The sequence below is a fragment of the Mesocricetus auratus genome, unplaced genomic scaffold (assembly GCF_017639785.1).
Source record: "Mesocricetus auratus isolate SY011 unplaced genomic scaffold, BCM_Maur_2.0 Super-Scaffold_100006, whole genome shotgun sequence".
Lineage (NCBI taxonomy): Eukaryota > Metazoa > Chordata > Mammalia > Rodentia > Cricetidae > Mesocricetus > Mesocricetus auratus.
In genome coordinates, this window is record NW_024429190.1 from 77,953,152 (window position 1) to 77,974,507 (window position 21,356).

The window sequence follows — 21,356 nt, forward strand, 5'->3', positions numbered from 1 at the left end:
AACGGGTTTAACATAACCCCAAAGACAAACACCCTAAACTGCTGCAACCCGAGTTACAGCAGAGTCAGTTTATAACTGCTGTTCCATCCCGACAGTCCCGCCGTTTCCAGGCTAAAATCTGACTGCTCTGGCTTTAAAAACTGCCCACACCTTATGGTGTGTTTCTAAAGCGCAGAGGCCGGAGCCGATTATATACTTAAAACTTACAAATCTGTCCCATTAGCCAACAAAGAATATGAAAGCCAGGCTGCAAACTGCTCTGCACACCTGGTTTTACCACTCGCGACCTCGCTTTGGCCCTTCGTTCACTCTTCAGTTTACTATGCAGACCGTGTGCCAGTCTCGCGGCATGTCTACGAGGGGTTTGGGGTTCAGATGGGACACTGAGAGGAAACACTAACAGCGCGGCCGGCGGGCTGCATGAAGTGGGCTCTGGGGCGCTCAGACCCGGTCACATGACTCATCCGATCACGTGATCCGCGGGCCGCCCACAGTTCCCGCTCGCAGGCGGTCGCTGAGTCAGCTGCGCGCGCACGTTCGAACCAGGCGAGGGACTGCTTCTGGAAACCACACCGTCGTCGTTTCAGGAACCGTCACCGCATCGCCCTACGTCCTCTCAGTACCTCGTTACGCCCGCACGGCCCTCCTCTCCCGGAAACACGTGCCCGCCTCGCCTCTCAAATCCCCGTCCCTTCCCCTCTGGCCTTCAGTGCGCCGCTCTCCGCGCCCAGCCGCTCTCCTCCGTGCGCCTGCGCAGACGCGGAGGCCCGGCAGACAGGTTGGTTTGTGGCACCGTCGTAAAGCGTCGTGCGGCTGCGGGCTCCGGAGAACGTCGGCGTCCTGCTCGGGGCCAGCGCGGCCGGGTCCTAGTGCCCGCTGGCTTCCGGAGCGGGGCTCGCTCGCTTCCGGAGCGGGGCTCGCTCGCTGAGGGGCTCGCCGCCAGGCCTGGCGGCCGCAGACCCCAAACCAATCGCCCGCCAGGCCAGGCGCCGATGGCCGGCCGCTCCCTGGGGCAGGCGGTAGCCACCGTGTCGCTGTCAGTGGCCCTCGCGACCGTGACTGTCCGATCCTCAGGCTGCCGCGGCATCCCTGCGTCCAGGTACCCCGCTTCCCGGACCGCGGGCGCACCGCGACCCCTACCTGCCTTTCCTGAAGGTTCTGTAGGCTTTGCCCGCGTCCTGGGTTTTGGAAAACTAACAGCCAGGACCTTTCTCGATCTCTGATTTTTAAGTCTGCCATCGTAGATATAAGCCGCCAACGTTAATCTGTAGTTCTCCAGAGAGTTGGAAGAGCGTTTATGTGTGTTGCCTGATGTCGGGGGGGGTAAATAATGAATATCTGTAATGGAAACATAGCAGATGTTGCTTGCTGTGCGCCCGAAGGCGATTGGTTTGACTTTTGGTTTCACTGATAGACTTGGAAATACAAGTGTGTGCGCATTTAGCGCCTGGGAACCTCGCTTTTTCTCTCTGCTGGCTGGGCAGGGTGGCCACGACTTTCTTTCCTAGTGACTTGGAAAGTTTGTAAGCCTGGTTCTGTTGCGTTCTCAGACACCAGTGACTGTAGTAGTGATCCTGATCCTTGTCTCCGTACAACGCATATTCCATATATGGTTAGCTAGTGGCAAGCTCCATTCTCTGTCCTTTAGACAGGCTTTATTTGTACAAGCAAGATTGCCACATGTTCTCCTTATTGTCTAAAAAAAGTTATAACTAATATAAGAAAAACTGTATGCAATAAGTACAATAAGTATATAGAGTCTCGTAAACAAGGGCAGCTAAAACTGTACTATATAGTCTTTAACTCAGAGACTTGAGAAGGAAATAGTATTAACCGAGTAGGCAGGAAGTTTGAGCAAATGACTTCCAAAAAAAAAATCTGAGAAATGACAGAAACAGCTGGCTGCCAAACGGGACCAATTGGACAAACAGGACACCAAAAAGAGTGACTGTAAACCTTACCAAGACATGGCGGTCTAGTCCTTCAGGATATCCTGCTTCACAGAAATGTCTGTCAGATATGCTAGGCTTCTATGGTTAGCTAGTGGCAAGCTCCATTCTCTGATCTTCAGACAGGCTTTATTTGTACAAGCAAGATATCACCACACCCACACCTCAAACTTGACTGTATGTCAGAGTCTGCCTGTCAACAGGCTTTAATTCCGTAGAGGAAAGAGGTTAATTCCGTGGTTCCTAGCTGGCTTACAAGAAGACTTAGTTTGAAGTTTCTTAGGGCTCTGCTTATTGGAGTGACATCTTCCTTCTTTTGAAAACAGAATGACTTCTGTGGTTTGTAGACCCCATGGTTCCATTCATTGTCTGTTTCCCTGACAGTGATTAACCCTCTCCCCCCAATCGGAGTGTCTCCTCTCTGCCTGTGTGAATGAACTTCCTTTTATACTTCTGGTCTTCTTCAGTGGGGTTTGCAGAGGGAGAAACTCAGCTCTGTGGAAGTCATTAACACCATTTTCGTTATTGTTATACCAGAACCATGTCAAACTGCTTGGTGTTTATTCTTTATTTTAGTAAGATGGGGAAGGGAACTCTTGAAATGGTGTATCCAGAACCGAAACTGCGTATTTAGAAGAAAAGCTAAGTCAGCAAGTATGTGTTGAGCGTCTGCTAATATAATGTTGTAAACAAGAGCAGTGTATCATCAAGAGGTTTGTGACTATAACTTTCTTCAGAGGTGTGGCCCAGCTTAGACCCTGGATTCTGACTCTGCTGTGAGTGTATGACCTCAGCTAACATATTAGGCTCACCCTGAGTCTTTATTAGACTTATTTCCAAAACGAGGACTTTTGAGGGTCACATGAGTGAGCGAAATTCCATCGCTGAGAACAAGGCCTTGCAAGTGCATGTCTGTTTCCTACAAATTATAACACTGAGAGTTTCTTCAGCTCAAAGCAGCATGGCACCATTGAATTTCTTTTATCTCCAGTCTTAGGACCTGGTCTATGCTTCGTAAGATGCTTTTTGTTAGTTTCCTGATTCCCATTCATTAGGACAAATATTTCTTGCATAGACCTGTCATTCAGTAAAAAAGATTTAGGCTCTGTAAATGTATATAAGTATTCTTGTTCCAGTAGCCATAACTGTCTCACACTGGAGAGCAGATGTAAATGGGATTAGCACTTCTCTGTAGGGAAGATGCACGGCCCAATTTTATTTTAAAATATATATGGGCATTCTCTCTCTCTGTCTCTCCTCTCTTCTCTCTCCTTTCTCCTTTTGCTCCTCTCTCCTCTCTCGTGTGCCTGTGCATCTACAGGTGGCCCAGAAGATGATATTGGGTGCCTGAACCTGGGACCTGGGGTTTTTTGTCTGGTTTGGCTCCTCCTGCCTCTGACACTCCCCCCCGGGGCTCACAGGTGTGCTTGGGATGCCTGGCTTATTAGATGAATACTGGGACCTGAACTCTAGTCCTCAGTGATTGGGTAGTTGCTGTCCTTAGCGGAAGTGTCTCTCCAGCTCTGCTAATATGCTAAGGAAAGTAAGTTGTCAGGCCTGTAAGTTTCCTGAGACTGGAGAGCATGTTGGCACAGCTCTGCTTGCTTGGTCTTCCCTAAATCGGGAAGCAGAGCACCTCAGATTCCTTAAATAGTTATGGTTGGGATAGGGTAGAATAATGAATTTTTTTCCCTGCCCTATCCCCATACATGAAACTTACCTCTCATTTCAAAATAGACAATAGGAGTCTGTTAACTTTTCTTTTTAAATACCGAGACCTGGGATCTGGTTAGATAAACAAACATGCTACACACTTACATATTTTTGAGTGTCAGCTTTTAATTATCTTCATTTTCAGAGAACTCATAACTTGAATTTTCAGATCTCTAGCAGCTGAGAGAAGCATGTCATCAGATAGGAAAATAGCGAAAACCTGCCACTTTTGTTGGTTTGTGAGGCAGTCTTGCTGAATGGCCAGGCTGGCTTTGATCAGGTGGCCTTCCTGGCTGTCCCCACCACTCAGGAATTGTACTTGTATTTTGCATAAAGTGAGTCAGGTATATATTCTACTTTTCACTTGGACCAGCCTCCCTGGGGTGTGAATCTCCTCCTCATTCACTGGGCACCCCTGCAGTTTGCGAATTTGACATACCTCATGGATGCAGAGTGCGTGCAAAATTAAGTGGCAGTGTTTTGAACTTCTCTAGATGGGATGAAAGAAAACAGCTTGCATTACACCTTCAGATGCAGACTGGGGCAACAGGATGTCTTTGAGCCTTCTGAAGTCAGGCAGAGCAAGTAGTTTCTTACAAAAACAATCGTCCTGTGTTGGAGTGACTCAGTAGTCACCATTGGTAACTCATGTCCATGCAAAAACTTGCACATAACTTTCTTTTTGGTAGCAAATTTATTTAAAAATCCCTGTTTGTATTTTTACCCATAGTTGAGTTCTTATAGCACCTCCCCCCATCCTAAAAGAACACAAAACTAAAGTTTGGCCGTCTGTTTCCTCAGCTAAAATAATTGCAGTCAATAGGCAGCAGTTATAAGATTAGCTAGTTTGTGTGTGCATGCTGGTGTGTGCCATTGTGTGAGTGTGTCTGTGTGTGACAGTGTGTGAGTGTGTGTGTATGCAGGTGTCCTCAGAGGTCAGAGGCCCTGCTTACTGGTTGTGTGCTGTCTGGCTGAGGTGTTGGAATCAAACTTGGGTCCTCTGGAAGAGTAGTACACACTCTTAATCACCTAGTCACCAGTCTCTTCAGTCCCAATCTTCTAATTTTTAAAAGCTTTTCAAACTGAAAAAAATGTTTTGGGAATCTTTGAACTGGGTTCTTTAATTCATATGCCTTTGGAGTGTTTATAAGATATTTTTCTCTTTTTCCTCAGAAACTCATTTCCATTCTGTGAATTTCACCTTAACTCCAACATCATGTCTGGTTCTAATGGTGCCAAAGAGAATTCCCACAACAAGGCTCGGACATCTCCTTACCCAGGGTCAAAAGTTGAACGAAGTCAGGTTCCTAATGAGAAGGTGGGCTGGCTTGTCGAGTGGCAAGACTATAACCCTGTGGAGTACACTGCGGTCTCTGTCCTGGCTGGCCCCAGGTGGGCGGATCCTCAGATAAGGTGAGGGATAAGCTGGTGTTAGTGGGTTGTAAGATGGCTATGGGTCATGTGTTATAAGTTATCATCGGTCCCTAAGAAATCATTTTTATCTATCCTGGGCATTTTTACAAGTCAGTTTCTACCTTTCCTTGGATTTGCCCAAACCAACAGTCCATGTTTGTTTACTCTTTGCTAAATTTTGTGAAGATCTCTCCTAATAGGCAAATCTGTTTTGATTTGAAATAGCTGCTGTTCGTTTTGTAGTGACAACAACAGGTAGTGTCTGTTTCTGCATATTGTAATTGGGTTAACAGTTGTACACCTCTGTTCCGGCAGAGCTAGGCTGGCATTGGAGGTTCTGAAAATATTTGCCAGATGGGTCTTCCAGATTGCTAAAAAGCAGATGATGAATATGAAGAAATAGGAAAGGGAAAGAGAAAAGCGGGGGAGGGGAGAGGAGAGGCAGAGAGCGTTATTTCCTGGGAGTGCTGGGTTGGCTTATAGTTTATGATGTGTAGCACCATTCAATGAAAGCACCCAGAGACTGATATTGGGGTTTAAGCTTCAAGCTGAATATCAGAGAAGCAAAGTAGCCGGCCACTAGCTCTCACCTCTACCTCAGCTCAGACCAAAGGGGTGATCCTCAGACTGCTCCCGACTTCACTGCTCCTCGGATTCATTCAGACTGCAAATGCTCTCCTCGGTGTGGCTAGAGACTAATCCTGAGACTGAATGCCTCTACCTTTTACACCTCTCATATCCTGGGATTAAAGCTGTGAACTCTGATTCACTCTCAGGGAACCCAGGGTGGTCTTGGATTCAGAGATCTGTCTCCCTCCTAATCCTGAGTCTTGGGATTAAAGGTGTGTATCACCACTGCCTGATTTCTACAGCTTGAGACTGGTTTTGCTTTCTGAATCCTCAGGCAAGCTTTAATAAATCATAAATAATATATCACCACAACGATTATCTTCTTTTTCCAGCTTTGGCAAGCTATAATTGACAAAAATTATATGTATTTAAGATGTACAGCTCAGTGGTTTGATTCACATGTACGTTGTGACATGATTACCACAGTGAAGCCAGTTAACATAGCCATTGCCATCTCATATACTTCTTTTTGTGATAAGAGCATTTGAGGTCTGGCTTCAGCAAGTTTCAGGTAGCAGCACAGTATTAGCTGTGGTCAGTGGGCTGGACGGAAGATCTCTAGAATTATTCCACATATGTCACCAAAACCTTGTGCCCTTCCAGCACCATCTTCCCCAGTTTTCTGCCTTTGTGTTTCTAAATATAATACAGTAGTAGAACCATTTTCTTTTTAAAAAGCTTTCAGGAACTAGAGAGAGAGAGCTCAGTAGGTAAGAGCACTTGTTGCTCTTATGGAGGACCTAGGTTTAGTTTTATGTACTAACATGATAGTGCACACCACTCATAACTCCAGATTCAGGGGCTTTGATACCCTTTTATCTCCATGTACACCAGGCACCCATGTGATGTACGTAATAAATGCAGGCAAAAGACTCATGCACATAAAATAAAGTCAATATAAGAATTATTTTTAAAAGTTACCCATTCTGGCCGGGCGTTGGTGGTACATGCTTTTAATCCCAGCACTTGTGAGGCAGAGACCACAGGATCTCTGTGAGTTCAAGGCCAGTCTGGGCTACAGAGCGAGTTCCAGAACACCCTCCAAAACAATACAGAGAAACCCTGTCTCAGAAAACCAAGGGGGGGGGGAGTTACCCATTCATTCGATTTATTTTAATTTGCTTTTTTGTTGCTCATCATTGCTAAGCATCCAAGTGAACTATCACTAAGATACATTCTCAGCCTAAGTCTATAGCTTAGCCTATCTATAAAAGCATAAGATTGTAATGTTTTAATGCACGTATGTATTTAAATTAGTTTAAACACAGCCATCTCCTCAAATATCCTTGAAGTTGAAAACATTCCAAATCATTTCTAAAAGCCTTTTGAAATAGTCTGTAACCACTCTGAAGACATCATAGTGTGCAATAGCCACCGGAACCCTTAATCCTATGTAGATCTACCTCAGTGCTCATTGGATAGGATGTCCCCCAATCTCTTTGTAGTGGTACTTTCTTGTTGGGACCACCAGTTCACAAATAACAACATGGAGACTTATTATTAATTGTGAGAGCTTGGTCATTAGCTTAGGCTTATCTTAACTAGTTCTTGTAACATAGATTAACCCATTTATATTAATCTACATTCTGCCTCATGGCATTAGCTCTCTTCCATTTTCTACCTCCTGTTTCTTCTCTGTGTCTGAGTGGAGACTCTGCCTTTCTTCCTCCCAGAGTTCTCTCTGTCTGGAAGTCCCGCCTATACCTCCGGCCTAGCTATTGGCCGTTCAGCTTTTTATTACACCAGTCACAGCACTACATCTGCACACAGTGTACAAATATCCCACAACATTTCCCCCTTTTGTCTAAATAAAAAGGAAAGTTTTTAACTTTAATGCAGTAAAACTATATACAATAAGAACAATTGTCAAATAAGAATTCTAGTTACAATGTCCAGTCCGTTTGTATTTTGCGACCACATGTTGGTCTGACATTTATGTCTCAGCTGAGCAAAATGATTTTAGGCTGGGGAGATTGGTCAGTGGGTAAAGTGCCTGCTGTGAAAGCATTGGGACCTGGGTTTGGTCCCCAGAGCCAATGTAAAAAGCTGGGGTTGGGCAGCATGCACATATAACCCCAGTGCTGCAGATCGTGGTATCCAGCAGCCCAGCATATTTGGTCAGTTCCAGACCAGTAAAAGGCTGTCTAAATAACAATGAGTAGATGGCTCCTGAGAATTGACTCCCGAGGTTGACCTCCAGTCTCCACACACACAAACATGCACTGTGCACCCCCACCCCAGCACTTCTGACAACAAAAATCAAACAAGTTGATTGAAGTAGATATTAGGAGAATGCTAACTACAGGCTAGGAAGTGTAAGTGGGCAAATGAGTACCAGCAACTCTCCACATACAGTTCCTTAGGAAGTAAGTTCTGCCATTCACAATACTTTATTATATATTTTATAAAGAGCTAGAAGAGAGAATTTCCAAAGTTCCCCATGTAAAGAAGTGGCAAATGTGTAAGAAGACAGAAACATTAATGACTCAGATTTGATCATCACAGTTTTATACATGTACCAGATCATCACTCTGTACCCCATAACATGTACAGCGATTACGTATCAACTAAAAAGACAAAAAACAAAAAAATCACTAATGTTTGCTCTGTTGATGTCTGTGGCATATAATGTGTACTTTAACTCAGTTTACTTCCAGGTTTATTCTCTTACATCTTTGCTAAACTGCCATCACAGTCTCAGAAGGAAAAGAGCCCCAGGCCTCCCTCCTACAGAATCTAGCAAGTAACATGTGTGTCTATGTAAACAAATGCATGTGTGGCCGCAGTATAACATGGCGAGAGGAAGCAAGGCCGCAATGAGGGGACAGGGAAGGACTGAGGGCAGGTGATGGCCATGAGTTACAAAGAGGATAGGTAGCTAATTGTTTCTCTAGTTCTAACTCTGATGGAGTTTTGGGTTTTGGTAGTGGATAAGTACATAGGAATATGTTTTGATACAAAAAGTATAAAATGTAATGCAAAACTTCACAGCCTCTGTTCGGAATGCCTATGCTAACTGTATAGAAGGCCATTGAATTATGTGGGTTCTGGGTCTGATTAATTTTGGTCTTGTTTTAATTTATTTGCAAGATCTTACATACTGTTCATTATGAAATGTTTCTGTTGAGCCATGACATAAAATGCAGCCAGCATGCATTTCTGAAGTGTACAGGTGCAGTTTAGTAAATGTGTGCAATTCAGGTCAAGATCTCCAGCATTATGGCTATTTTTAATATGCATCATATTTATTGTATAGTTGATGGGATGAATTCACTGTTTGTGAATTTTGATAATATGTGAATATTTGACAGTATTAACCAATGTGCATTAAAGTAAGGCAATTAAAGTTACATTGGAACAGTAGAGAGGCCACACTGTCAGAGGGAATCTTTCATTTGGAATCCTGTGGGAGCCAGCAGTTGCCATAGCATGCCCACAGACAGTGCTGTGTGGCTGGTATGATGAAGACATTTTGCTCATGTAGGAGGGGCTCTCTTCCACCTTTCTTAAGGGTTAGTAGGTCTCATAATACAACACCCTTTTCTGCTTTGACTAATAGGGTCTTTGGCCACCCCTAGAGCATGTTTGAATTAGGTGATTTATAAATCAAAACTTACTTTTAAAACATTTCAAAGATAATGTTTATTTTGAATAATAGTCAGTTACATTGTTAAGCTGTAGTTGGTATTTAATCATTATTTTATTTTGCATTGTCATTCTCATTGCAGTGAAAGCAACTTTTCTCCCAAATTCAATGAAAAGGATGGGCATGTGGAGAGAAAGAGCCAGAATGGACTTTACGAGATTGAAAATGGACGGCCCAGGTGGGTGCTGGTATGAAGTGACTTAGCATAAGGTTTCAAGGGAGATGAAGTGTAACTGTGAGTGCCAGGAGTGGTATGTGAGCTCATTACATTTTCACAGAACTCCCTATGCATACATGCTCTTTTAATTCCATTTAGCACATTAGGAAGGGATGTTAGCACTTTGCACTCAGTACGTGCTAGAGACAGGGTTTGAATGTATTGTTTCATAATTTTATCTTGAAGGCTGAAATAATTAATTGAATAGATTATAAAAAGGATTAAATTTATGTTTTCAATGGATTTTTACCAAATGAGCTAATGGCTTTTAGTAAGAATTTTAGTAAGAATTTATCCAAACATGTAAGATATGAAAGATAAAACTCTTTGCTAGTTAAGATTTCTCGGCGCAAAGTCTCTGCTACAAGGCTTAGCACCTGGCCCAGGAACTCATGATAGAAGGAGAAATTGACTACTGTAGCGTGTTCTCTGGCCTCCACACATGCACACCCACATGTGCACACATACCCTAAATAAAATGTGATTTAAAAGACAAGTAAAACCCAGTGATTTCAACATCAAGGCTTGTTTTGCCCATCTTCCATTCCTGTCCTGTGAGTTTGAAAAAAAAATTATCGTCAGTTTGCCAGCTGACTTTAAACAAATGTTTGTGAGTTTAGTACAAAACAATATAAAAACGTCACTTACTTTCAACAACAGTAATGAGCATGGGTGTGAGCTCTGCTGTGATGAGCATGGGTGTGAGCTCTGCTGTATGAGGTGTGAGCTCTGCTGTGATGAGCATGGTGTGAGCTCTGCTGTATGAGGTGTGAGCTCTGGTGTGGTAATGAGCATGGGTGTGAGCTCTGGTGTGGTAATGAGCATGAGCATGGGTGTGAGCTCTGCTGTGATGAGCATGGTGTGAGCTCTGCTGTATGAGGTGTGAGCTCTGCTGTGATGAGCATGGTGTGAGCTCTGCTGTGATGACATGGGTGTGAGCTCTGCTGTAATGAGCATGGGTGTGAGCTCTGCTGTGATGAGCATGGTGTGAGCTCTGGTGTGGTAATGAGCATGGGTGTGAGCTCTGCTGTGATGAGCATGGGTGTGAGCTCTGCTGTAGTAAGCGTGGGTGTGAGCTCTGGTGTAATGAGCATGGGTGTGAGCTCTGGTGTGGTAATGAGCATGAGCGTGGGTGTGAGCTCTGCTGTGATGAGCATGGGTGTGAGGTGTGGTAGTGAGCATGGGTGTGAGTGCGGATGCACATAGCTGACATTTCACTCTGGGTTGTGGATTAGATCATGAAGTTAGTTGGGCCGGGAGGTGGCAGTGGAGGTGCACGTCTTTAACCCTAGCACTTGGGAGGCAGAGGCAGGAGGATCTCTGCAACTTCTAGGCCAGCTTTGGTCTACAAATCAAGTTCTAGAACAGCCAGAACACAGAGAGAAAAGCCCTGTCTGGGAAAAACAAACAAAAACAAAGTCATTTGGTGCTGTGAAGATGGCTCTGGGAATAAAGCTTGTAAAGGTGTAAAGACAGGAGTTTGGCACTCCAGAGCCCACATAAAAGCTGAACCGGCACGGTGGCTGCCTGTGATCTTATGGCTCAAGAAAGGGACAGAAACAGGGTACCCCAGGGGTAAACTGGCTAGCTAGGCTACCTCAGACTAGTGGACTGGCCCACCCTGGATAAACTGGAGAACTGTCGATGAAGACACCTCAGGCTGGATGCCAGTTTCATGCCTCGACACATACACACACACCTTCCCACACACATTCAGATGTGTATACACTCCTGCCCATGCACAGACGTGTATACACACCTGCCCACACACAGTCAGACATGTATACACACCTTCTCACACACATTCAGACATGTATACACACCAGCCCCCACATTCAGATGTGTATACATGCCTGCCCACGCACAGACATATATACACTCCTGTCCACACACATTCAGACATGTATACACACCAGCCCGCACATTCAGATGTGTATACACTCCTGCTCATGCACAGACATGTATACAGACCTGCCCACACACAGTCAGACATGTATACACACCTTCCCATACACATTCAGACATGTATACACACCAGCCCACATGTTCAGATGTGTATACACGCCTGCCCACGCACATTCAGATGTGTATACATGCACACATGCTGTATCAAGGCAGACTTTAAAAAGTGAATGCACTCAATTGATTGTGTATTGTTTGTGGTCTTTTGTCCATTCCCTCCCTAGAAATCCTGCAGGGAGGACAGGACTGGTTGGCCGGGGTCTTTTGGGGAGATGGGGCCCAAACCATGCTGCAGATCCCATTATAACCAGGTAAGAACTGAGTAAGGTGTTCTAGTAGCAAAGAGCTAAGTGATAAGAAAGATATAAATGTTAGCTCTATGTGTGCGCCATTTATATGGGTAGGTCTAGAACTGTTTGTACACACATGGGACTTTATGTGACACTATAGTGTGTGGTGGAAGAAGAAAGCTGTGGTTTTGCTTGGGTATTGTGGCTTATGCTCTCAATCCCTATACTTGGGATCTTGAAGCAGGAAGATTGCCATGGATTTGAGGCCCATCTCAAAGCCTCAGAGTCAGTCAGTTAGTGAATTAAGCTGCAGTTTTAGGTTGTAGGTGTACACCAAACATTATCTATTAGGCATGTCCAACTTACTGCCCAAGAGCTGCAACTGCCCAGTGATGCCTATAACTCTGACTCAGCACAGCGTGAGATTTTGTTTTTAATTGAGAGCCCGTTTCTCAAGAGTGAGCTTTGTAAATGACAAAGCCATGTTGCAGTGTCAGAAGTTTGGACACACCTGGCAGATATTTCAGCACTGAGTAGGTACTTTGGAGGACATAACAAAGTGTAAAAATTAAGGCTTTTGTCATTTGCAAGACAAAATGGGAAATTTAAAATAAAAAGTGTGAAATGTAATCAAGTACAGTCATGGATTTCTCAGCACTGGAGACATGTTCTAAGAATGTGTCATTGGGCAATTTCCTCATTGTGTGCCCGTCACACAGTGTACTTATATAAGCCTAGATAATGCCAGTCATTCACTGCAGCCTCTTGATGCAAGAGACTTACTGAACACAAGACTAGCTGGAGTGACATGTCGTAATGCTTTATAGAATCTTGTTTGTTCATAAAAACACTGAGGAAGGCATCGTTGTTAGAGAACTTGATGCCATTAAAAAGAACCCAGGAGCTTTCAGTGGAATATCACAGGTAAGACCTTGAGAGCATCTCGGGAATGGACAAGTCATGCCTATCCCCTGGCTTCAAACGTCTAAGGGGGTAAACTTGTTTCCACCTTAGAAGGGAGCTACGGGACACTACCCTTTGCAGAGGACGGTCTAGATGGAGAATGGCCTGTGAAAGCCCAACTTTCCATTTCAAATGAGTGAGTTTATTAAGTATGGGCAGGTAAAAGTAAGAAAAAGAGAGCAAGGAGTAGATGGCAATGGCATTTTAGCTAGCTGGTCTTTAAGTCATTCTGTTTCCTTGAGTCTTCTCCGTGCCTCTGTGGCAGTAGGTGAGCACTCTAAAATGCTAACAGGCTGTGGCATTACCCTGCTGTACAGTATTCTCTGGACTTCTTAAGAGCACAGACTGAGGATTCTGCGTGTGAGCATCCACTGACTTCTTGTTTAGCTGCTTCATGCTCCATCCTCCCTCTCACTTGCTTATAGGACCAGACCCCAAGTGAATGTTCAGTTTCTTGGACCAGTATTTTATTGTTTTATGTCTTTCTTATGTTATTTTTGGGTCTGCTCCTCAGTCTGAAGCCTTTTCTCATAGTGTGTCTCTTTGGGGTTTAGCTCTACTCTAGAACCACGGGCTCTTTCATGAGGGAGCGTGGATTAGATAAAGAAACTCTCAGGCCCATTCAAACCAGTGTGTTTTCATCTAGAGTGGGACTCGCATCATAGACTTTCCCTTTCCACTTGTTATTAGAAGTGCAAAATTCTTATCTTTGTCCAGAAGACAAGTTTTAGAAAAAGCCTTTAAGTTGGGGGTGTGGGTTAGGACTGGAAGGGGAGGCTTGTCTTTGGAAAAGAGAATGTGGTTAGAAAAGCATGCTCAGAACTGACCATTCCCTAACCACATAATTTAATTCAAGACATAAAATCAAAGTATAGGATGGAACCTCCCCCAATAGTCTAGAGTCGGCATAAGACTGAAAAGCACTCCTTCACCCTCAGCTGAAACTACTGGGTAGCCAGCTTTTGTGATATTCTGGGGAGACGTGATCAATAGAAGTATTGCCAGGTCTGTTTTATTACTTCAGTTTCTAAAAGAGATCCTTGGTGAAAAATATGTAATGCCTTTGAAAACCCTTCCTTCAAACTATGTTCTGCATTTAAATGTTTTTTTAAACAGACTTAAGGAATAAGAATTGTGTGTAATCTAAATTTTCCTTACAAAGAATACAGCATTCTTGTGTGAAGTAAGCTTCCTCCTAGTTTATGAAAGAGCTAAATATAGCACTTTCCTTATAAAAACAGTCTTTTAAACTGACTGATTTTGGGTAAATAAGTGCTCTCTTATAGAGAAAACATCTTAATAGTTTTGTCACAGGCATAAGCTGGAACCTTGTCTTCTGTCCCCGTTCATAGGTGGAAAAGGGATGACAGCGGGAATAAAATCACACACCCTGTTTCCGGGAAATGCATCTTACAGTTTGTTGCAATAAAAAGGAAAGACTGTGGAGAGTGGGCAATCCCGGGGGTAAGCATGGCCCTGCCTTGCGCTGATGCTGTCACTGTTCACTGCTTAGCTCATTTTGAAACCCCTGTGTGAGGAGGCTGTTCCTTCATGCATTACCAGTCTTTTGTCACCAAGTTTAGAGCCTTTAGGATTCAAGTACAATTGTAGCATCTTTGGGAAGAACGTGAACTTTTGACTAGATGGAGGCTCACATTCTGCCCTGTGCACTTGCACCTGCTGAGTGATGGAGTCCAGGGTGATGGAGTCCAGGGTTGTGGAGTCCAGGGTTGTGGAGTCCAGGGTGATGGAGTCCAGGGTGGTGGAGTCCAGGATTGTGGAGTCCAGGGTGATGGAGTCCAGGGTTGTGGAGTTCAGGGTGATGGAGTCCAGAGTGGTGGAGTCCAGGGTTGTGGAGTCCAGAGTGGTGGAGTCCAGGGTTGTGGAGTCCAGAGTGGTTGAGTCCAGGGTGATGGAGTCCAGGGTTGTGGAGTCCAGGGTGGTGGAGTCCAGGGTGATGGAGTCCAGGGTGGTGGAGGCCAGGGTGATGGAGTCCAGGGTGATGGAGTTCAGGTCCTCATCGTTAAAATGATGGTAGCTCCCAGTACCCTCGGACAGATAGCCAATGAGTATTTGACATGTGGTTGGCACTCATGATGTATGGTCCATCTCAATCCCCTACTCTAAACTCAATTATATATTTTTAGTATTACTTATTGCATTCTTAAAAATTTAAACATAATAAAAAGATACCACTTGTTACAAACTTTTCCTGAAGTTCCATGTCACCATCAGGAAGGGTGTACTTGGAGCCATTACTGACTTTGTGCCATTGATATATCTGAAAGTACATATTAAGATATGTATCATGTGTGATAGAGGCTTTGTAGTTCATGTCTTACTGTGAGACGGAGGTAGCTTGAGTGAAGACGAGTTTTTATGAATATACTGCTGTCGGTAAGAGTATGTTTTTCTTTGTAGTGTAAAAACAGAATGGAATTATAGACTGTAGCTGACCATTCCATGCTTAGGCTGGTTACTGGGAACCAGATCACTCATGCCAAGTGCAATAACACAAGAATGATTTCATCGTAGGGTATTACATTTTTATTGTCATTTGAAATTCTGATCAAGGAAGCAGCAGTTGTCATTGCTATGCTTTTGAATACATTGATACATTTTATGTCAGTAGATGATACAAGAAAAACTAGAGCTTTTCACAGGGTGGGGAGTGATAACTACTGTGGGCAAAGACAGTAATACACGCTTATTGTGTCAAAGTTTACTACTTGTTAAAACATGTCACTGTAGGGGATGGTGGACCCTGGGGAGAAGATCAGTGCCACTCTGAAGAGGGAGTTCGGCGAGGAAGCCCTGAACTCCTTACAGAAGTCCAGTGCTGAGAAGAGGGAGATTGAGAAGAAGCTGCATGCTCTCTTCAGCCAAGAGCATCTTGTGGTGAGGGGCTCCTGGGAGGCTCAGGCCCAATTGCTGTGGCCTGTCAGCGGGGACTGGGACTGCTCACAAGGCAGACTGCTCACCATGTGTATCCTGGCTTTAGCTCATCTGATCATTTGCTACTTTCCCCCCTCTGACTTTCCTTCAGCTGAGGGCTGAACTCATGTAACAAACAAGTTATTTCTCACTGAACAGATCTCTTTGTTTACACGAATCTAATTGTTGTGAAAGGCCCTTTACATCTTAGATTTGTTTTTACAAGGTGTTTTTTTGGGTGGAGTGCATTGCTAACTGTTTAAATTTTATGCCTGTTTTGTCTATACACTCTGTTATTAAAAGAAAATGCCACAGAAAGCATTTGGGCATCCATAATGAAATGATTGATTTTCTTTCTCTTTAATTTTTTTTTAAGGGTTGTAACATGTAGCTCAGGTCAGCAAGCCCCAGAGATCCATGGGGTCTCTTGTGTCTACCCAGCATTCACTGCTGACTGAGCTCTGTCCAGCCCTGGACGGGGTCTCCTAATTGCCTCCCTTGGCCTCCAAAGAGGAATCCTGTTTGCTATTTGTGCATCTTACTCATGTTTGTGTTGAATGACTGGATCTAGTTTTTTCTGTTACTAATTACCTTTAAATTTCAATTTTTAGATTTCTCTGTTTCCTAGGTTTATCAAGAATAATATACCCTTCAATATATGAAATTATAATCACAGAGATTATTAAAACAGAAAAATACTTATACTATGGACATGGCCCATGTTGACATCTCTCAGTTTTTCCCTTGGTGCTGCTGAACTTGGGGCCTCTAAGCATATCCCACCACTGAGCTACACCCACAGTCCCTCTCAGATTCTGTGGTGCTGAGAATTTTATGAAATTTAAAGCTGCCTCAGAAGAGAATATGGTCCCCCGAGAAATATAAGTCCATGAAGTTATGTCAAAGGTTCTATGCTATTCACATGACTTTGTAAGCATTTTTTGAGGGGGAAAAAATGTAACATTGCATGCCATCTTAACTATTTAAAAATGTCCATTTCATTAGTGTTAAGTGTGCATCAGGGTATTTATACGTATTAACCTGTCTCCTACTCGGTCCTATCTCATCCTAGACCATTGTTTTTATGTCCCCCTTTTCAATAGATATATAAGGGGTATGTTGATGATCCTCGGAACACTGACAATGCGTGGATGGAGACAGAAGCTGTGAACTACCACGATGAAACAGGTGATTTTAGTCTTACCTGGGTTCCACTGACTACAGTTGAGGACCAGCTGAAGCCAAGGCGTCCACTAGGCTGTTATTACATCTAGAGTATCTTAGCTTTTTAAACCCATTAACCGTTGAGTTTTGGGTCGTGTTCATCTGCCAGGGAAGTTGTTAGTATTTAAAGAAAGCCTGCAAAGTTTATCAGCAGTGAGTAAAACGTCTTTAACCTGTTGATGGCATGTGAAGTTGAATTTAATAGGCTAAAATAATGCGAATTAAAGCCAGCAATTATTTAGTACAATTATTAAACTATAATTAAATGAGTGTAAACAAAAGCAAAAGAAAATGAGAATTTGGGTGAGGCAGTTGGCTGATGAGGTAAGAAATGGCGTATACATTTATCTTGCTCTGTGAGGTATTGCCATCCTGGTGCAGCAGCCCAGGGATTGATGTTTTTGTAATAAGTGTGTGTTGTTGAGTGTGTGGCTTAGGACTTAGTGGGAGAGACAGTCTGTTATTGCAGAAGAGGAGGGAGCCTGCTGTCTTCAGAATGACTTAGGATCTTTATGCATCGCCTCACTCCTCAGAACATCCTTTCTTGCTAAGCTGAGTGGTGTTTTAAGCATTTGGCATTCATTTGAGGAGTAATGAAATGAGGCTATGTTCCGAGAGAACTCCATGTTCCTCTGGTCTTCACTGAGCTGCCTGCTCCTATGCTAATCACTTGTCCTTGGACCAGCTGTGCAGACTGAGAGGTCTCCTTTCACTCTGCCTTTACTTGGCCTTGGGAAACTCCAGCACAGTTCCCTTTTCTGTTCGGCAGTTCCAACTAGACCAAGCAGAGTTCATCCCTGAGTGGAGAATTCAGAAGGCAGATGTGTGCAATTGGAGCTTAGAACAGGGTTTCTAGTCTAACTGTACAAGATTCATTATTTATTTGTGAGGCTAAAAACAAAATAGCCTTTTCTCCAAAGATTGAAGGTGGGTTATATATCTGATGGGTGGTTGATCTTTCTCCGTAAAAAGAAAACTGCTCATAAGTTCCCAGTCTTTGGCTCTGGTGTTTGCCAATATAGACTGGCCATGGTTTATCTAACAAAAGGAATTAAGCCTGGTAGACCTGTGGGTACTAGGCCTCTGTCCTCAGTCCTACTGATTCATCTTCCTCACATCTTTGGGCATCTCTAGGAGACTTCCAGGTAAGGTCTGAGGTTTGCCCACAGTGGAATCCTTTGTTGATAAAATAATTGTACACAAGGGAGGTAAACATGTGCTCCAGACTGACTACTGTTTCCCTTTCCCTGCTGTGACAGGGGATTTTCTACCCGAGGGCAGTGTGGGTCTGAGAACTGTTTGTTTTCAGTTCAGCTTTCTTCTCTTGGAAGCGGGAGAGGTGGCTGTCAAACTGTGTATGTATTTAAATATTAATCAAGTGATCAGAGGAGTAAAAGGAAGTCTAGATACTCAGATAAAGCACAGCATGCTTGAGGACTGTGCTGAGGTAATCAGTGGTTCTTCATCTTCCCCGTGCTGCAGCCCTTCAGTAGAGTTCCTCATGTTGTGGCGCCCCCCAGCCATAAAATTATTTTGTTGCTACTTCAAAACTGTAATTTTGTGACTGCTATGAACTGTAGTGTAGGTTCAGTTTTCTGATCATCTTAGGTGACCCCTGTGAAACAGGTCGTGAGCCACAGGTTGGGGACCGCTGCTTTAGCTTCACGGCAGCTGTGTGTTCAGTCTGTGAGGGTGTGGGTCGCTGGAGTGTGGGCAGATGTAGGGCTGGGATGCTAGTGCTAGCACTTAGAGCCTGTGGCCAAAGCATTGTGTCCGTTAAGAAGGACTTCTGCTTTCCTACTGTACTGCTAGTTTTTATGTAGGTAAAATGATTGGAACTTAGAGAATAGATGACGTAATGAAGAAAATATAAATCACCACATTCGATTCCCAGCTTGTCTTGGCTTCTCGAAAAACCTTGTGTAGCTTCACAAATAAGATAAAAGGTGCTCGGGCTGTGTGTTCTGCTCTGTTGCTTGGCATTTCACTTAAAAGCATAATATGGCTGCTTGATGACCATGGATATGGGCTTGCCTTAGTTATGATTGGTCTTTGTTTTTAGTTTTTGGAAATAGAGGCTTGCTACATAGCCCATGCTGTCCTGAGCTCACTCTGTAGCCCAGGCTGTCCTGAGCTCACTCTGTAGCCCAGGCTGTCCTGAGCTCACTCTGTAGCCCAGGCTGTCCTGAGCTCACTCTGTAGCCCAGGCTGTCCTGAGCTCACTCTGTAGCCCAGGCTGTTCTGAGCTCACTCTGTAGTTCAGGCTGTCCTGAGCTCACTCTGTAGCCCAGGCTGTTCTGAGCTCACTCTGTAGTTCAGGCTGTCCTGAGCTCACTCTGTAACCCATGCTTTTCTGAGCTCACTGTATAGCTTAGTCTGACCACAAACTCCTGGGCAATCCTTCTGCCTTTGACTCCCAAATTCTGGGATTACAGTCATGGGCTACCATGTCAGGCCCAATCACCTTCATGTTTAGTGACTGTGACACTCCATTGTATATTTCCATCATTTTTTCACCCATGTCACAAAGCTGACAAGTTTGATTCAGTCCATTTTTAAGAATGAGACATGGTGTGATTGCTCAGCAGTTAAGAGCACTAGCTGCTCCTGCAGAGGATCTAGGTTCAACTCCCAGCACCCTCGTTGTGACTCAGGAGTGTCTGTAACTACAGTTCCAGGAATCTAGTGTCTTCTTCTAGTACCCGGCACACGCATGGTGCGTAGATATTCATGCAGGTAAAATGCCCATGCACATAGAAATAAATAAAAATTAAGGAAGGTAGCATATAACACTAAATGTTTACCTACATACATAAAATATGCACATGTGTTGCCTTGAATAGTTTACTCTTCGTGTCCTTTGGATCATTTTTTTTTTTTGAGACTGGGTCTCATTATGTAGCCCAGGCTAGCTCTAAACTGATGGCAATCTTCTTGCCTCCGTTCTCTGGGTGCTGGGATTACTGCAGTAAGCCACCACACCTTGTGTAATTGTTTCCAACATTAGGATTTTGTCTAGAGCTTCATGTATGCTAGGCAGACACTGATCACTGAGCTGCATCCCAGCCTTCTAAACTCCATGACTCTCCACCTGGAGCAGAGTCTGGTCTATAAGGTATTCTGAAAGTTATTGATTATATGCTCATCAGGGAAAATTCATTTTCTAAAATAAATATTGACAGTTTATCCTGTAGGAAGAGTCATTTACATTTCTAACAGTGATGGCATTTATACATGTATAAATAGAACTATAAATATAATGTATTCTAGTTTCTGATTTGAAATTCAATTATATAACTTAAAAGTGCAAAATGAGTTATAAATTTGCTTTTTAGGATTTTTATATTTAACTCTGTAATCCTGCTGGAATTTATTTTTGCAAAGGCTTTCGTATAGCATGGTATCTCTCTCAAGGAGAATAGTCTTTAAGAGAAAGGTTTTCATCTAGTATTGAATCACTTAAAATTCAGGCATTTTGGGACATTCTGGCTTTTAATTCTTTGGCCACCTAATAACAATGATTTAATCTTTTTTTTTTATTTTTTATTTTTTGGTTTTTACGAGACAGGGTTTCTCTGTATTGTTTCGGAGGCTATCGGTCCAGCCTGGCCTCGAACTCACAGAAATCCGCCTGCCTCTGCCTCCCGAGTGCTGGGATTAAAGGCGTGCGCCACCAACACCCGGCTTAATCTTATTTTTAGTAAGACTATTTCAAAGTACAGAATTATATTGAGAATAAAAGCAGAATAAACGAATTCCTCTTTTTTGGTGCTGTTTCTTTGGAAACTAGGGGAAACAATGGACAACCTCACCCTGGAGGCTGGAGATGACGCTGGGAAGGTGAAGTGGGTTGATATCAGCGACCAGCTCAAGCTATACGCCAGCCACTCTCAGTTCATCAAACTCGTGGCAGAGAAACGAGATGCACACTGGAGTGAGGACCCTGCTGCTGACAGCCACGGCCTATAGCTTGTCCCCATAAGCCAGGAGCCATCTAGGAGCACTGCAGAGGCAGACACAGAACTAACACTCTGCAAAGGACACGTGGAAATGTTTGCAACAAGGTAAAACGAGCCAGGACGATGAAGTGGAATGCTGAATTCTCTTCTCAAAGGAGTAGAGCTCGCCAGATTTTGTATGTATGAACAAAAGCATGTCTGAACAAATTTAAATAACAAATGTTCTTTGAAGATCTGTAGTTACAATAAAATAAAACCCAGCCTGTGGTGACTTGTGTTTCTGTTTTTTATTGTTAGCTTTCCCCACTGCCCATCGAGCTAGACTTCTTTTGGCGGGTGCCACCTCTCCTGTGCAGTTAATGTCTGGCCCGACTCCCTTTAAACTGCTTGCTTTCCTTTGGGTTTCATGTGCATACTGTGCCTGGGGAGGGCAGACAGGGCATTGGAGTCCCTGAA

General features: G+C 43.8%; 1 protein-coding gene across 2 annotated transcripts; it reads left to right on the forward strand.

Moving 5' to 3' along the window:
• Positions 1–528: 528 nt before the first annotated feature.
• Nudt9 (nudix hydrolase 9) lies at positions 529–21,171 on the forward strand. 2 transcript variants are annotated; one of them, XM_013117989.3, is made up of 8 exons: positions 529–778; positions 4,836–5,075; positions 9,434–9,529; positions 11,755–11,841; positions 14,136–14,247; positions 15,535–15,681; positions 16,821–16,905; positions 20,732–21,171. In XM_013117989.3, the coding sequence occupies exons 2-8, from the start codon at positions 4,879–4,881 to the stop codon at positions 20,908–20,910; spliced, it is 903 nt and encodes a 300-aa protein (XP_012973443.1). In that variant the 5' UTR covers positions 529–778; positions 4,836–4,878; the 3' UTR covers positions 20,911–21,171. The 2 variants fall into 2 exon arrangements, with proteins under 2 accessions (XP_012973443.1, XP_005076425.1); XM_005076368.4 differs by lacking the exon at positions 529–778 and adding an exon at positions 847–1,099.
• The last annotated feature ends 185 nt before the right edge of the window (positions 21,172–21,356 follow it).

Coding starts and splice junctions, on each gene's coding strand:
- Nudt9 (XM_005076368.4), top strand. CDS start 993: ATGGCCGGCCGCTCCCTGGGGCAGGCGGTAGCCACCGTGTCGCTGTCA. Junction 14,248..15,534: donor GAGAGTGGGCAATCCCGGGG/GTAAGCATGGCC, acceptor ATGTCACTGTAG/GGGATGGTGGACCCTGGGGA. Junction 15,682..16,820: donor TCAGCCAAGAGCATCTTGTG/GTGAGGGGCTCC, acceptor CCTTTTCAATAG/ATATATAAGGGGTATGTTGA.